This window comes from Vespa crabro, chromosome 4 (genome assembly GCF_910589235.1).
Source record: "Vespa crabro chromosome 4, iyVesCrab1.2, whole genome shotgun sequence".
Lineage (NCBI taxonomy): Eukaryota > Metazoa > Arthropoda > Insecta > Hymenoptera > Vespidae > Vespa > Vespa crabro.
This window is the reverse complement of record NC_060958.1, coordinates 1,433,075-1,446,948: the sequence shown is the minus strand read 5'-3', so window position 1 is coordinate 1,446,948 and position 13,874 is coordinate 1,433,075. Positions and strand designations below refer to the sequence as shown.

Here is a 13,874-nt window from a genome sequence, read left to right as displayed (position 1 = left end):
TTGTACTTAGTATAAGTACTTTTTTATTTGATTTACTCTTGTAAACGATAAGAGTGCATCCATTGGATTGATATAACGACGTTGAGAAACGAGCCATGCCGTCTTTTTTCAGTTTGCAGGTTTTCGACAGTTCCCTCTTGTTTGCGCGTATTGTTCCAAGCAACAAGGTATTTTTAGATCTTAATTTTAACGCCAAAGAAAAACTTGTAAAAAAATTATCGGTTGTCACAGTTCGACCCGTCATGGTATACGGTTCAAGAAGTCTCATTACAACAAATTCGCTTAGGGGTTTGATGCATCTCGAGCCTCGTCTTTTCTTAAATACGGAAACCCACTTACCAAATATTTCATCTGTACATCAGACGCCAGCCAGAATTTTATACCAAATTTATGGGCTTTGTTTGGCATATACAAGGTAAATCTGCATCTGGCCTTTGTTGGAAAGAGTTGCTCATCCATGGTAATATAAGCTCCCGGTTTGAAGCAATTTTGACTGTTTTCAATAAATTTGTCCCAAACTGCTGAGACTAAAGCGAATTTGTCTGTTTGCAAACGTCGACTCCTCTGATTTCTTTTGTCGAAACGAATATATCGCAGAATCTCAGTAAAATCGCCAATATGTAATACATCGGTCTTATGATTCTCCAGAAATCATATTTCTGTGTCGATAAAACATTGCAGTACCCATCAATTGTTATAGCTTCCCCAATGTCTTTTTTTTACAGAATTTCTTCATAGAAATGTGCACCAGTTATTTAGACTGGTACTGGTATAAGCGTCAATAACAAAAAATATATTTGTTACTATTATATATAATGTAATAGTAAGTTCAAAGTGTATTCTCTACTTATAGCTACAAAAGTCACAACATCATTTCGGAAAGAAAATGTTACATGCAGTAGGAATTTTGAATTTAAATTGCATGACCAGTCAAAAAGTTACTACTACTACTGATGTTACTACTACTATTGGTACTATTACTATTGTTACTATTACTACTAATACTGAAACGATTTTTCACTAGGTTGATCGTAAATGTTGAAAAAAAATTTGCTTAAATACGTATATATTTTTTAACTTTACTAAATCCAGAATTGATATGAAATAGATGAATTTAGATAATAATTTGTTCTAATCGATTATTATTAATCGTAGTTGTGAAATATTTTGAATAAGATTGTATGTATAATAAATTCATCTTCTCTTATATATAAACACACACACACACTATACATATAAAACACACAGTACATATAAACGTTAAAAGTTGGTTGAATATTAAAATTTTTCAAATTGATTATTAAGTACGTATAAAGGAAATATTTTTAAATGAGAAACTGATCTCTCATGCATTAACCCTTCAACTACTATTGGCGTCTAAAGGAGCTTGAAAAACTTGCGCTTGTGGTACTGTAGACGGCTAAAAACTTTAAAAATTAATTATGGTTCTGTAAACAGTTACAGGCACCTAACCTAGTTCGGTCTATTGATATGAAAGGCGCCTATAGACGATCGGACAATTTTATCGATCAGAATTCCGCTAGATCTTATTTCAGTTAAATGTAAGTGAATGCTAATTCAGCAATTACATATTCCATTAGTAATAAATTATTTAAATATATTTATTTATATTTTACAGTTATTTTTTTGTTTTGTCCTTAAAACGACAAATTGAAATAAGAAAATGATCAGAAAAAGTGCATGCAAACATGATAAAATTAATGATTCTGATTCTGAATAAACAAGTAATTTTAAAATGCTTGTTCCTTTTTATAAGAGTATGATTAAAAATCGTCGTCTTTTAACCTCTTCATTAAAATCGGAAGAGAATAACACAAAGCTACACCAAAGCAAAATAAAACGTAAAAATAAGTTTTCCTGGACCCAGGGAGATTTCCAACTTATAATTTTCGAATTTGATAACGAGAATAGAGAAATTAAAACAAAATGTACATAAATCTACTGTTCCCGAAATGTATAATTCTTTGGTTACCATGCTAATAGCACGAATACATAAGATATCTATATCCGAACATTCGTATAAGGATAAGATGATAAGAACAGAATCATTTGGAGAAATAATATCAAGAGATCGATATACATTATTACTAAAGTACCAGCATTTTTATGATAACAACATTAAAAATCACGATCCAATCATAAAAATATACTATATTTTTAAATAATTAATAATATCCTTTAAAACTGCATATTATCCATATGAAAAATTATGTATGGATGAAAGTTTGTTATTGTTTAAAAGAAGATGTTATTTCAAACAATATATACCATCAAAGAAAAGCAGGTTTGGGATCAAATCCTTTGTCTTGTATAATAACAAGGCTATATTCAAGATTTAAATGTATATTCCGTGGCAAACATAATAATATCTGTAGATATACCATCAAAATGGATAGAAAATTCTGGACAGATAATAATGACACAGTAATGTATGTTTTCATATTTAATAAACAAAATTTACGCAAATTCGTGCGGTCTTTTTTAAATTAAATTATATATATCGTTCACATTTAATGTGACAAATTGAACGCGCATTTGATTGCTATGTGTGATCTAAATGTTAGGAAAAAAAAGACAAAAGAAAGAAAATAAGAGACGAAAAGCTTCAGGAAAATCGATCAATCGTTCTTAGGCTACAAAAATTCGTCAAATATACAAACAAGAGGGCTAAAATAGGCGAAGAAAACAATTCGGAAGGATTTTTGTTCATATAAAGTCCTTTTTCATTCAAATTAACAAATTAACAATATAGAAACAATTTGATGACCTATTTTGTAGACAATTTTCTATGAATAGAACTATACTAGAGAGGAAAAGAGAGAGAGAGAGAGAGAGAGAGAGAGAGAAAATGATGTTCGTTTGGACGAGCTCGTTTTATTTGAATGATTATTCGTTCGTTCTCTTAAAGGCAATGCCGATATTTTTCAACGGTAATATGAGATTCCAAAAGTTCCTTACGTACACGCGATATATGTGCTACATCAAACACTACTATAACATTACATATATCATTAGACATACTAGGTAATAAATACTATTAGAAATTATCTTTGGATTATCAATGATTCAATATAAAATTCAACGATTCAACGATTCATCCTATAAAAATATATAACAAATCGTTTGATATAAATTCAATTGAAAATTTATGGGGATTTATGGAATAGAAGAAAAGGAAAAGAAAAATATATAAAAAATCTACCTTCAAAAAGTATAAGATAAATTATTATACCCGACGTGACTGATAATTTAATAAATTTTATACAAAGATATATTTAAACTATCCAAAACGAATATCTAGTAAACATCAAAATCATTTATTTATTTATGTTAGAAAATATTTATTATGAAAGTTCTTTTTAAACATCTCGATTTTGACTATATGGATTAGACGATATAACAATTTTGAATATATTGAATTAATTATATTTTCCTATATAGGAAAATATAATTAGATATAATTATATTAATAATTAGTTTAGTTATAATTATATATAATTATAACTAAGATAGATAAATAGAAATTGTAAAAAAGAAGAAAAAAATTATAAAAAAATATAGAACATAACAAAGAAATATGTATTTATAAAAAACCATAATGAATATCGAAAATACATTCTACACATGCTCACGTTACATACTAATTAGATTCTGGAAATTAGCCAGAATTCTATGACATTTTTGCACATATCTTTTGAAAAAGCACCATCATGTTCGATATGATAAAGTATCATAAGATATTTTATGAAATATCTCAAAATATATCGATCGGACAGTTACATTTACAACTCTCCCTCCCTCCTACTCTCTCTCACTCTCTTCTTCACTCACTTTTCCTCCTTTATAGGAACGTCGAGAAAAGAAAATGACAAAAATAAATAAAAAAGAAAAGAAAAACAAAGAAAGAACACGGAAAATCGTTAAAATCAGTGACTACTGATTGCGTCCAGTTCTAACAATGCGCTGTATATGATGAATAAATTCTATCGTAATCGAATTAAAAAGAAAAGAGAAAAGATCAAGGAACAGAGAAAAAAAATATATGAACTAGACATAAAGTCAAAAAGATAGATTGATGAATAGATAAATGAGCAGAGAGAGAAAGAGAAAGAGAGAGAGAAAGAGAGAGAAAAAGAAAGAGAGATAAGATAGATAGATAGATAGGTAAATAGAGAGACAGAGACAGAGAGAGCTTCATTCGTTCGAAAAGAAACGTTTAACAACCGATTTATATTACAATTGAATATTTACTTCTCTACAATTTTTGGAAAAAATCGGGAAATTCTTTTTTCTTTTCTTTTTTTTTCTGTTTTCTATTCTTCAGTTTTGTTTATGGATCGTATATCTCTTTTGTTCTTTTAATCAATACTCATCGACGAAAAAAGTATAAAAAAAAAGAAGAAAGAAATTAACGAAAAATAAAAAAAAAGTGAAACAAATGAAATTTACAAATAAATTACATTTTGCCTTTCACTTGATTTTTCCTTTTTTCCCAGGATAGAATATCTCACGCATGTTATAAAGATTCAGTGAACCGAAAACGATTAAAGTCATAGTTTAAAATCGAAGTTTAAAAATTCCGCGAGATATTAATAAATAAATAAATAAGGAAAAAATAAAAGAAAAAGTAACTTTGGGGAGAAAAAACAAAGGCATTGAAATAAGTTGTCTAGCATTTGCAGACAATTTTACTATAGTGTCAAACAACCTAAAAGTGCAACAACACAAATCAATCTCTTGGAAGAAATAGCTAACAAAGCAGGTTTGAAAATCTCCGTAGAAAAAACTAAATTTATTACAAATATCAAGAACGCTCAAAAATTTTTAACTACAGATATTGGTCCAGTGGAAAAAGTAAAGAAATTCAAATACCTGGGAGAAATAAGTCAAGAAAATGGTTTAGAAAAATCTGCAGTAGAAGAAAGAGTACGCAAGATGGAAAGGGCGTATAGTATCACTAAGAATTTTTATAACAAAAAGTGTTTATCTAAAAATCTTAAAATAATGCATTACACTACAGTAGTGAAACCGGAATGCTTATACGCGAGTGAATGCTTGGTACTAAATTATAGAGTAGATAAATTAGAAGTACTAGAAAGGAGAATCATGAGGAAAATTTTAGGTACAGTGAAAACAACAGAAGAATGGAAATTAAGATCTAATGATGAAATATACAGGAACATAGAAGGCATAACAAAAACGATAAGGAAAAGAAGACTGCAATTTTTTGGTCATATTTATAGAATGGATGATTCCAGACTAACAAAAAGGATACTCATGTACCTTTGGGAGAAAAAGACAATAGCTAGCTGGATAAAAGGTAAAGAAAGATCTAGAAAGATCTAGAAAGAAATAATATAAATGAGGAAGAAACTAGAGAGAGAGAGATTTTTAGAAAGAGGGTATTAAGCATGGAAAGATTTCAAGGAAGATTGAAGAAGAAACCTGGTGCGAAGTGGTCTGAGAACAGAAAGATGAAGGAGGGAACGGAAGAGAAAACAGCTAAGTGTGAAGAATTGAAATTGGCACGTGATCCCTAGCAGACCTCATCAAAAGAAGATGAAGAAGAAAAGAAAAAGAAGAAGAAAATAGTACATAAGGTAGTCTAGTTTGCACATGACGTGATGGAACAGGATTATGCACATGGGATATTAATTAAACAAATCTATATCGTTCTGTGTTTTTTTTCTTATTTTTTTCCCCTGTGAGACAAGAAAAAGTGTTATTCAATTCGACAGGAATCGATACCTTGGATCGATACATCGATCAAGATAGCCGCAATTGGCCTTGACTATAAAAGGGGCGGGAACTTATTTTTTGTTCAAATTGAGTTTACAGTTTCTCAACAACCCCACATAAACGAAAATGACAAAAATATGTAAAAAAAATCGATTCATTTAAAAATATTTCAGCCCCATTTGAAATTTAATGTTTTGCAGCTTGGGTCCAAATAAATCTTTAGTTAGGACATCTGCTGTCATTTCCTCGATTGGGATGAATTTTACGCTGATTTCCTTCTACTCGACACATTACCGAAGGAAGTGGTGCCTAATGTCTATGTGCTTTATTCTTGGACGATATCCAACATTTTTTGCCAGATCTAAAACTCCTTTATTATCACAGAAAATTGTGACTTCAGGTAAAATAGCGTCGGGGCCCAGCTCTTTGGCTATTGCATGTAACCATAAAGCTTCTTGTGCCGTTGAAGATAGCGCCATGTACTCGGCCTCCGTTGTGGATAACGCTACTGTGCGTTGATTCTTGCTTTGCCAGGATATAGGTCCTCCTTGGAAGAGGAAAATGCTTCCAGTAATCAAATGTCTGTTGTCGGCGTCGTTCGCCCAGTCAGAGTCGCTGTCACCTTCAATTTTTCGATTAGCTTTGATGTCGAAGACTAGTTTCGTGGAGAAAGTTCCCTTCAGGTAAATAAATATTCGTTTCACCGTTGTCCAATGTAATCTCCTTAGGTCTTGACAGAATCGGCTAGCTAGGCCTACCGCGTATGCGATATCCGGCTTTGTTCCTTGGTTGGCATAGAATAAGCTACCTATAGCTTCTTTATATGGAATTTTTCTCATCTCATTTGCCTCTGCATCAAACATCAGCTGGTCTTCTTTGGTTAATTTTTGGTTTGGATCGAATGGCGTCGACACAGATTTGCAGTCTGCCATTCCGAATTTTTCCAACATCCCTCGAATGTAAGTCTCCTGGTCGATGTATAGTTCGTCCATTTCCTCGTTCCTTGTGATACGGATACCCAAGAGGTGTCGTGCCTCGCCGAAATCAGTCATCTGAAATTTTGCAAACAGTTCAGACTTCAGTTGTTTCATCGTTGCACCATTATTTGCCAAGATGAACATATCATCAACGTATATCCCTAGAATTAAATTCGACTCCTTGGTTTTTCGATAAAAAATACAGGGATCTGCTTTGGATTGTCTCAACCCCATCTTCTTGAGTGTTCCGTTCAGTTTCTTGTTCCAGGCTCTTCCGCTCTGTTTGAGCCCATACATTGCTTTCCGCAAGCGCCATACCTTCTTCTCTTCGTTCGCTTTAATGAGTTCTTTTGGCGGTCTAACGTAAATCTCCTCTTCTAATTCTCCATGCAAGAAAGCAGTAGTGACGTCCATCTGGTCCATCTTCAACCCGTACTTTACAACTAAGGCGCGTAGGAATCTCACAGAAGCATACCTGACCACCGGTGAATAGGTTTCTTGAAAATTTATTCCTTCCTTTGGCTACAACCTTTCACGACGAGTCGAGTTTTATGTCTTTCAACCTTCCCGGACAAGTCTCGCTTGATCTTGAACATCCATTTCGTCTCAAGAGCTTTTCTGTTTGCAGGTAAGTCTGTTAGCACCCACGTTTCGTTTCTCAGAAGCGATTTTCTTTCCTCCTCCATAGCTTTCTTCCACAGGCTGCTGTCTTGACCGCTCAGTGCTTCCTGCACCGTCTGTGGATCCTCGGTATCCCCCCCGGCTGCCATGTAGGTCACAAAATCGTTCATGTTAACAGGTTTGCGAGTTCGTGTTGATCGCCTTGATAGCGCTCCATCTGCCTCGTTCTATTCAGCATTGTGGAAGTCATCAAGCTGTGCGGATTCATCGCCTGATGATATGTCTTCACTTTCATCGATAGGATATTCAGACTTTGAATCTCCCCGTACGGTGTCTTCGGTGTCCCGCGATAAGCTATGCGCTGACTCGTTGTCGTCTGGTTCCTCACCGAGTTCATCTTCTTCGTCTTCGACAGTCTCTTCGCCGAACGGTATCTCGAAGAGCTCTCTGGATTGACCAAAGTCCTTTTCTTGTTTTAGTTCCAATTCTTTCTTTTCTTCTAGGAACACCACGTTCCTTCGTTTGTAGATTTTGTGCGTGTTCGGATCGATTAGTCGTTACTTTTTAGTGTCATTGTCGTAGCCTACGAAGACGAGTACTTCCGCCATCGAATCCCATTTTTGGCGCTGCACCTTTGGGACCTGTGCCATTGCTTTGCACGCAAAAACCTTCAAGTTCCTTAAATCCGGTATCTGTCCGGTCCACATTTCTTCTGGAGTTTTCCCGCCAATTCCGCTGGCCGGAGATCTGTTAAACAGCCATTGCTACCATCTCTCCCCCGTATTCCTTTGGTAATTCAGCATCGAAGAGCATACTCTTCGCTCTCTCGACGATGGTCTTTCTGCCAAACCGTTTTGCTCTGACAAATATGGGACGATTCGTTGGTGTCTAATTCTAGATTTCTTCAGAATTTCCTCAAGTTCTCGATTCACAAACTCACCTCCGTTGTCAGTTCGGATGGATTTGATCTCTTTTGTGGTCTATTTTTCCACAAACGTTCTGAAATCCACGACGACGTCTCTGGTTTGGCCTTTTTTCCTTGATGCATGGAATGCAAGGCTTTTCCTCAATATTACTCAGCTTTATTCCTGTCGCCGTATCATTACTAAGTTTTGATACGCCTCGATAATGAAGGTGGCCAAGACTCCTGTGCCAAAGTTCTGCCGTCGGTCGCTCTGCCGCAAAGAAGGCCCTGTTCGCTACGACGTCGAGCTTGTATATTCCATCTTCTAGCGACATCGTGCCTAAGTTGTTTCCCTCTTCGTCACGAATCTCGTTGATTTTTGGAGAAAAAAGTACAGATAAACCCTTTTTAACCATTTGACTTACTGACAGCAGGTTAACTGAGCTTTCTGGTACATGAAACACATTGCGTGCTGTAATCTCTTGTACGCCGTTACTCGTTGGAACCTCCAGGCTCATGTCCCCTGTCGACCTTGCTGACATACCTTGTTTTTTCGCCATAGTAACTTTCGCTACTGAGCATTTCCTCTGGTTTCTCAATCCCTCATTCACCGACGAAATATGGTTTGACGCAGACGAGTCGACATACCAGTTTCCACCGTTCGTTCCCGTTGACGATAGGAAAGCCCAATACGTTTTACTTTGTGTTGGTACTGTCTTCTTTTGATTTTGTTCGCTTGTATTTGGTTGTTCGGTTAGCTTTACTTTACATTTACTCGCAAAGTGTCCTGTGCGTTAGCACCGAAAGCACCGTACAGCCTTCGACTTCGTTTTTCTCCCGCCCGTGTAAAATGCTGTCTCGCTTCTCACGCCCTTTACGCTTTTTATTCCCTTGATGTCTTGTAGCAACTTTGTCTTTATCGAGTCTGCGGATATCGCTGTCCCAAAATTTTCCAGACCCATAATCATGGGGCTGTATTCGTCTGGTAGGCCTGCCAGAAGAAGCGTTCCTACCCACTCGTCTGGTACCTTGAACCCTATGCCATTAAGTTTATGAGCAGTTGTTGTTATAATGTTTACATATTCCTCAACATATTTGCATTTTTGTAGTTGTGTTCACAAAGAAGAAATCAATAAACAAATAAAAGAACTCCTGGCAGATGAAATAATCCAGCCATCAGTCTCGCCGTATAATTCACACATCTGGATAGTTCCTAAGAAAGCAGATTCAAAAGGAAACCCAAAGTAGTGATATAATAGATTATAGAGGGTTAAACGAGAAAACGGTAGGAGATGCGTACCCACTACCTAATATAACAGAAATTTTAGATCAGTTAGGATCTACAAAATATTTCTAGATTTTCGACCTCAAATAAGGATTTCTTCAATCGAAATGCATCTAGGAGAAAGGCAAAAGACGACATTCTCGACGCCACATGGACATTACGAATTTATTCGTATGCCATTCGGCCTCAAGAAGGCCCCAGCAACATTTCAATGCTTTATGGACCTTGCCTTAACAGGTCTCAAAGGCAAGGAAAAGTTTGTTTACCTGGATGACGTGGTCCTGTACGCGAGATCGCTTCGAAAACACGAAATTAAATTCATGAGATTAATAGAACGGTTCAAAACAGTCAATTTAAAATTACCGCCGGAGAAATGCGAATTTCTAAAACGAGAGGTTGTGTATTTAGGCCATATAATTGAGGAAGGTGGAGTCAAGCCAGACCCCAAAAAGCGCGAAGCGGTCAAATTATTCTCGCGACCGCGAAACATTAAAAACATTCGTCAGTTTTTAGACCTTCCTGGATACTGTCGAAGATTTATCCCAGCTCTTTCCAAATTACTGAAACCACTTACCGACCTGCTAAAAAAGGAGGTAACTTTCGCGTGGAACCAAGTACAGTATAACGCATTCACTTTTCTCCGGGACACATTATGTCGAGATCCCATTTTGCAGTATCCTGAGTTTACAAAAGAGTTCAATGTAACTACGGATGCATCGGGATGTACAATCGGCGCCATATTGAGTCAGGGCCCTATCGGCAAAGACCTTCCGATCTCGTATTGCTCAAGATTGTTGAATTAGGCTGAAAGAAACTATTCAATAATCGAAAGAGAGCTATTAGCTATAGTCTACGCAATACATTATTTCCGTTTGTATCTTAATGGATGAGAATTTAACTTAATAACCGGCCATAAACATTTAGTGTGGTTAAAATCAGTTAAAGATCCAACATCTCGGCTAACAAAATGGGCTTTAAAACTAGCTGAGTATTGCTTCAAAATCATTTATAAAACAGGAACCGCTAACGCTAATGCGGACGCACTATCTAGGAATCCTCCTGAAGCTAACTAGGTTCTACCCATTCGTCCGTCGAATGAGACATCCTCCGACGAACACTCATATTCTAGTATGCCGGACATGAGCGAACAAATAAAAAATTTGAGAGAAGAATCGCCAGTAGGAATTTCGGCGCCATTAGATACGCATCGAACAGTAATTCCAACATCTCTCTCCACCCTAGTCATGAGGACGACGATTCAAACAGCGGTTCGTTTTAGTTAGTCATTGCAGTCAGTTCGGTCTTATTGATTATCTCGTTCAATTCATTCGCGAACAATTATGCGCAAAGAAATACTTAAATAATCTACTCAAACTTATATTTACTTTATAATCATAATTATTAGTTTCATTTTGTTATTCATTCATCTCTCTTTGTTAATTTTATTACCTATTTTATGCTGTATAAATCGTAATCGTTTAAAAGGTAAAGTGTTGAATATCGAACATCGTATCCTATTATTCCTCAGTTATCACTAACAAGAGGGAAGCAGTCAAGAGTCTCTAGCCGAATCTGAAGCCCACAAAGGGAAAATCAAATCGAGTAACTATATTCATAACCCCTCTCATCATATCATCAGATTTTATATTTAAGGTGGATCTTTCCTGGTGCAGTTTAATTGCTCCAGTAATTGTGAAGAGTAATTGTGAAGAAAATAAAAGAGCTTCGCTCCCGCGTAAAATTCCGAAAAGGTTGACCGAAAAAGAGGCGCGTGGCTATGCTAGTGTAATTGGGAAACTGCAAGCACTTCGGTAGCCATCCAAGATGCAACTGTAGACGTCTCATTAATTCATATCAAATTTTAATGTAGCTGATTATTACAATAGATGTACTGAAATAATCGACTGATATAACGTTATACTAATAGTGGTTCGAATGAAAGTTGGAAATTTAACATGTGTGTGTTCGAGTGCAATGCATACAAACATGCTCTGAAAGAGGAAAAAAATATTTGATCCGAAGAGTGAAAAAATGATTTTCGTCGCCTTCGAGCTTTCGGCATTTCGCTGTGAAATGCTGTGAATTAGAAAATTTTTATAAACTATAATGTGGTTTTTAACAAAAAATCGACAGAGTCCAGTGCGGACACATCCGAAAGGGAAACGTGGATCCAGTTGTACTTGGAAAACTCTGACTTTTCAAACGTTAAAGAAAAATCATCAGAACAGCAGGTTGAAGATCATTTTGAAGAGGACGCCGAGTGATGGAACTTCGGGAGAAAGAATTTTACATAATCGCAGCATATTACGAAGCTCATATCGCTACAGTGAATACCGATTATGTATCCGTTGTAAATTCAGCCATTAAAGTAAATAACATTTCATCAAGAAATTAATGAAAATAAGACTTGGACACGGAAGAGATCCAGAACAGCAAAGAATTTTCGGCTGCAAGTGAGTTTATAATATTAACACGTTGAATGCTACGCTAATTTTATATGAATGTTTGTGGCGCCAACATGAATTTTTTATTGTGTGTATAAAAATGGAAGTATTTTTCTAAATCGATCCTTATGGGCAATAGTCATATTATCAGCAAAATTAAAGTTACTAATTTGTTATTCAAATCTGCTTCATGACATAATGTTCTAAATTGTTCTAAACGTGATAATCTTCTATTACGATAAGAAATAATAGGCCCAATATGTTTATTCATCTGTATCAAGTAATTTTCATTCTTAGAAGTGCACATGGTATGGCAGTGCACGTTATCTGACGGAGATTTTCTTGTAAACTCGCGTGGCAGTCAACATGTTAAAGCTAGTTTAATAGTGAAAGGTTTCACGCAGCATGAAAATATAGAATATTTTGATACGTTCATGTCGGTTGTATGCTATGAATTGGTTCGAATACTCTTGGCTATTGCGCTTAAAGAACATTTTGAGATAGTGCAGTTCGACTTAAAAAAATTATTTCTTTGATCTATAGGCAGAAATTTACATGAAGCAACCGCGTGATTTTAAAGATTCAGAGAGAATCAACGATACGTAAGAGCTTATACGGTTTCAAACAATCCCTAAGCTGTAGCAGTACGCAAGTTGAGAATTGCCAAAAAACTTTTAATTTTCGTCAAACAAATTGCATACTTTTGGGGAAAATAAATGAGTCCGTCGTTATTTTAGAACTCTATGTAGGCGACAATCTTTTAATATTACAATCAGAAATAGCAATTGCACGGGTGCTAGAAAATTTAAAGTTTAATTTAAAAATTACAATTGGAAATATAAAACAATTTATCGGCATTGAAATTAAGGTCGACCACGAGATCTGTTAAATTAAAATAAGTTAAGGTTCGAAAAATGCTTGCAGAATTTCGAACGAAAGATGCGAATTAGATGAAAGTTTCTACCGAATCTGCATTATATAAACACAATTACAATCACAAAATGCAGAGAGCGGAAAGAAATAGTGAACAATGTGGCTTATCGTGTAGTAATCGACTTATTACTCTTTGTCGCGCAGAACAGTCATCCTGAAATAGAATATGTCGTTAAACAAGCGAATCAGTTATTATCAAACTATCCGCAAAAAACTGGTTTATGTGACATCAAGTTGGGTCTATGATGGCTGTAGAACAACCGAAGTGCCTGCAGCTTTCCAATAACACTAGCCTCTCTTTCGCCTCTTTCTCGGTCAATCTTTCGGAATCTTACACGTGAACGAGGCTTTTTTATTTTCTTCACAATAGAGCAGTCAAACTGTGCCAAGAAAGATTTATTTTAACTTACCTTATTCGATGAAATGATGAAAGGAACTGTGAATATCGTTCCTCGTGACTATATTTCTTTCGTGGGCTCCAGACTCGGCTACTTACCGTTGACTGGTTCCTTCTCGTTAACGATGGCTGAGGAATAATAGGGCGAAGCAATGCTCGATATTCGATACCTTTTTCTTTTTTACGATTTTAATTTATTTGATACAAAATAAGTAATAGAAATTTAGAAGGAAATGAATGGAACTAGTATCTATGATTAGAAGTATAAGTCTTAAGTATTTCTTAACAAGAAATTGTTCGCGAATAATTTGAACGAGCTAACTGAGATGTTCTGATCGTAACGACTAATTGCAAAGAACTGATTTTAACGACAGACTGCGATGAAGTTATATCGACGACTTCTGATGAAGAAGTGTGTATTTTGCTGCGGGCTCTAGTCTGCAGCGTCTAGTCTTTAGGCACCTTACTGCGCATGCGCATCGCCTGCACCTGCGACCTCTTCCACGAGTCATTCTCGCGCGTTTCTTGTCACCAAGGGCGATAAGCCATTGCG

At 35.6% G+C, this 13,874-nt stretch overlaps 1 protein-coding gene across 1 annotated transcript; it reads left to right on the top strand.

Annotated features, from left to right (window-relative positions):
- The first annotated feature begins 390 nt into the window (after positions 1-390).
- LOC124423597 lies at positions 391-5,561 on the top strand. Its single transcript, XM_046961496.1, has 4 exons — positions 391-476; positions 4,704-4,972; positions 5,042-5,341; positions 5,449-5,561. The coding sequence occupies exons 1-4, from the start codon at positions 391-393 to the stop codon at positions 5,559-5,561; spliced, it is 768 nt and encodes a 255-aa protein (XP_046817452.1).
- Positions 5,562-13,874: the final 8,313 nt, after the last annotated feature.

Coding starts and splice junctions, on each gene's coding strand:
- LOC124423597 (XM_046961496.1), top strand. CDS start 391: ATGGGCTTTGTTTGGCATATACAAGGTAAATCTGCATCTGGCCTTTGT. Junction 477..4,703: donor CATGGTAATATAAGCTCCCG/GTTTGAAGCAAT, acceptor TAGCATTTGCAG/ACAATTTTACTATAGTGTCA. Junction 4,973..5,041: donor CAAGATGGAAAGGGCGTATA/GTATCACTAAGA, acceptor ATTACACTACAG/TAGTGAAACCGGAATGCTTA.